The 2,500-nt window shown below is 48.8% G+C and overlaps 1 protein-coding gene across 1 annotated transcript in view; it reads left to right on the top strand.

Moving 5' to 3' along the window:
* Positions 1 to 2,500, top strand: part of tmem198a (transmembrane protein 198a) — a 53,206-nt gene that overhangs the window by 40,341 nt on the left and 10,365 nt on the right. Inside the window, exons 3-4 of the mRNA XM_042077406.1 lie at positions 1,330 to 1,568; positions 1,993 to 2,326. Coding sequence (XP_041933340.1) covers positions 1,330 to 1,568; positions 1,993 to 2,326 — 573 coding nt within the window. The remainder of the gene's footprint in view (positions 1 to 1,329; positions 1,569 to 1,992; positions 2,327 to 2,500) is intronic.

Below are 2,500 nucleotides of genomic sequence, written 5' to 3' on the forward strand. Positions count from 1 at the left end.
CACACACACACACACACACACACACACACCCCACCCCTCCGCCCCAACACACACACACACACACACACACACACCCCACCCCTCCGCCCCTCTCATCTGCTTCATTCACTCTCTCTCTCGCTTGCTCCTTCTTCTGCCGCTTTCTTCTGTTCTGATAACTAAGAGAAAAAAGATTTGAATTGTGGAGCTGCCTTCCAAATGCCATGAGTCAGATGAGAGCACGGGGGCTTCAGTCTAGCAGCCCTCATCTCATCCCTGTTTTACACAACGCTGCATAGTCACTCATTTCCCCTCGGTCTTCCACACGCCCTCTCATTCGCTCTGTCAAACCAGCTGTTTAATGTGTCAATATGGACATACAATACACATGTACGTGTGTGTGTGATAAATACGATGTGCTGTTATGGAGTGCATAAACATATGTGACATTTCTGTCTCTCACCCGTTCCATTCCGCCCCCTCACCTTGAAGCTTCTTCTCTTCGCCCTCTTCTTACCTCTTTATGCTCCCTTTGGAATTAGACTTTCATTTCCAACCATGTGTGGAGACATTCCGCCCTTGTTGTGTTCCATTTGCTTTGTGTAAATGTGTATTTTATGTTTCGTATGCTCAATACTTTGTTTGGAGTATGTAAATGTGAAAGTCCATCTAAGTTACCCGGATGCATGAAATGATGACCTGCTTACTGCTTACTGTGCATCTGACCACATACTAAATCATTTTGACTAGAACCTGTGTTGTGGAACAACACTGTACCCACACACACAACACTACCCACACACACAACACTATACACACACACACACAACACTACCCACACACAACACTATACCAACACACAACACTATACACACACACACAACACTACACACACACAACACTATACCCACACACACACAACACTACCCCCATACACAACACTACACACACACAACACTATACCTACACAACACTATACCCACACACAACATTATGCCCACACATAACATTATACCCACACACAACACTATACACACACAACACTATACCCACACACACAACACTATACCCACACACACAACACTACACACACAACACTACCCACACACACAACACTATACCCACACACAACACTATACATACACAACTCTATACCCACACACACAACACTATACCCACACACAACACTATTCACACACAACACTATACACACACAACACTATACACACACACAACACTATACACACACAACACTACCCACACACACAACACTATACACACACAACACTACCCACACACACAACACTACCCACACTAACTGCCTCCTCTCTCTCTCTCGCTCCCTGCTAGGCTACCGCTGCTTCAAGGCGGTGATGTTCCTGACGGGGCTGATGTTCGGCTCGGTCATCATCTTCATGCTGTGCTACAAGGAGCGTGTGCTGGACACGCAGCTGAGCGTGGAGGCATCCGTGGGCATCGGGCTGGGCATCGGCACGCTGTGCGGCCTGGTCACCATGCTGGTGCGCAGCGTGGGGCTCTTCATGGTGGGACTGCTGCTCGGCCTGCTGGTGGCGCTCGCATCGCTGGTGGTAAGTAAGAGCAGGGCGGGACTTCCTGTTCCTACTTCCTGTTTCCTGTTTTGATTTCTTCTTGTTTGTTCTTTCTGTTTGCTCTTGTAAGGCTGCAGATTACATTACATCGAGTCTGATCCACGATTAGCTGTGGCCTAGCAGTATCTTTTAACAACTAATCTGCATTTCTTTCGTTTTCACACTTGAAAATTGAAATCTCACTTTCTTGAAAGTTGAAATATTTTCAAAAAGATTTTTCTTTTTCACTTTATGAAAAGAATAAGTGTTTTTCAACTTGTTTAGTGTACACTTAACAAACCTTCTGATGTTATTTATTTACGCTGGTTTCCAGGTTCAGTGACCGTGCCTTCTCATTGATGGACTGGTTGCCAGGTTCTGCTGTTAATCAGTAACCATCTTCTTCTTCTTGTGTGGTTGCCAGGTTCTGGAGGAGTTCTACCAGCCCCGCACCATGTGGCTGCCCCTGGGCGTGCTGCTGGGCTCGGGGATGTTGTTCGCCGTGCTCACGCTCCAGTGGCAGCGCTGCTTCGTCACGCTCTCCACCGCCACCTTCGGCGCCGCCGTCATCACCGTCACCGTCGACTACTTCGTGGAGATGCTGGCGCTGGTGCGCCACGTGTACGAGCGGGTCAAGCTGGCGCCGCGCCACGTCTGCTGGTTCACCTGGGTCATCATGGGCATCTGGCCCACACTGGCGCTGCTCGGGGTGCTCATCCAGTGGAAGGTCACCGCCGAGGGCTACTCCCACACCGAAGGTGAGCAGGGAGGATGTGATGTCACAGGGGTCAAGGGTCATGGGGAATGATGTCACTGCTTTTGACCCATTGCACAAAGCTCTTGACATCATTTCCCATGACCCATGGGAAGAGAATAGGAAAAATGGGATCATTCAGTCGAAGGTTACAGCCGAGGGCTACTCCAACATCGAA

Source organism: Alosa sapidissima, chromosome 2, assembly GCF_018492685.1.
Source record: "Alosa sapidissima isolate fAloSap1 chromosome 2, fAloSap1.pri, whole genome shotgun sequence".
NCBI lineage: Eukaryota > Metazoa > Chordata > Actinopteri > Clupeiformes > Clupeidae > Alosa > Alosa sapidissima.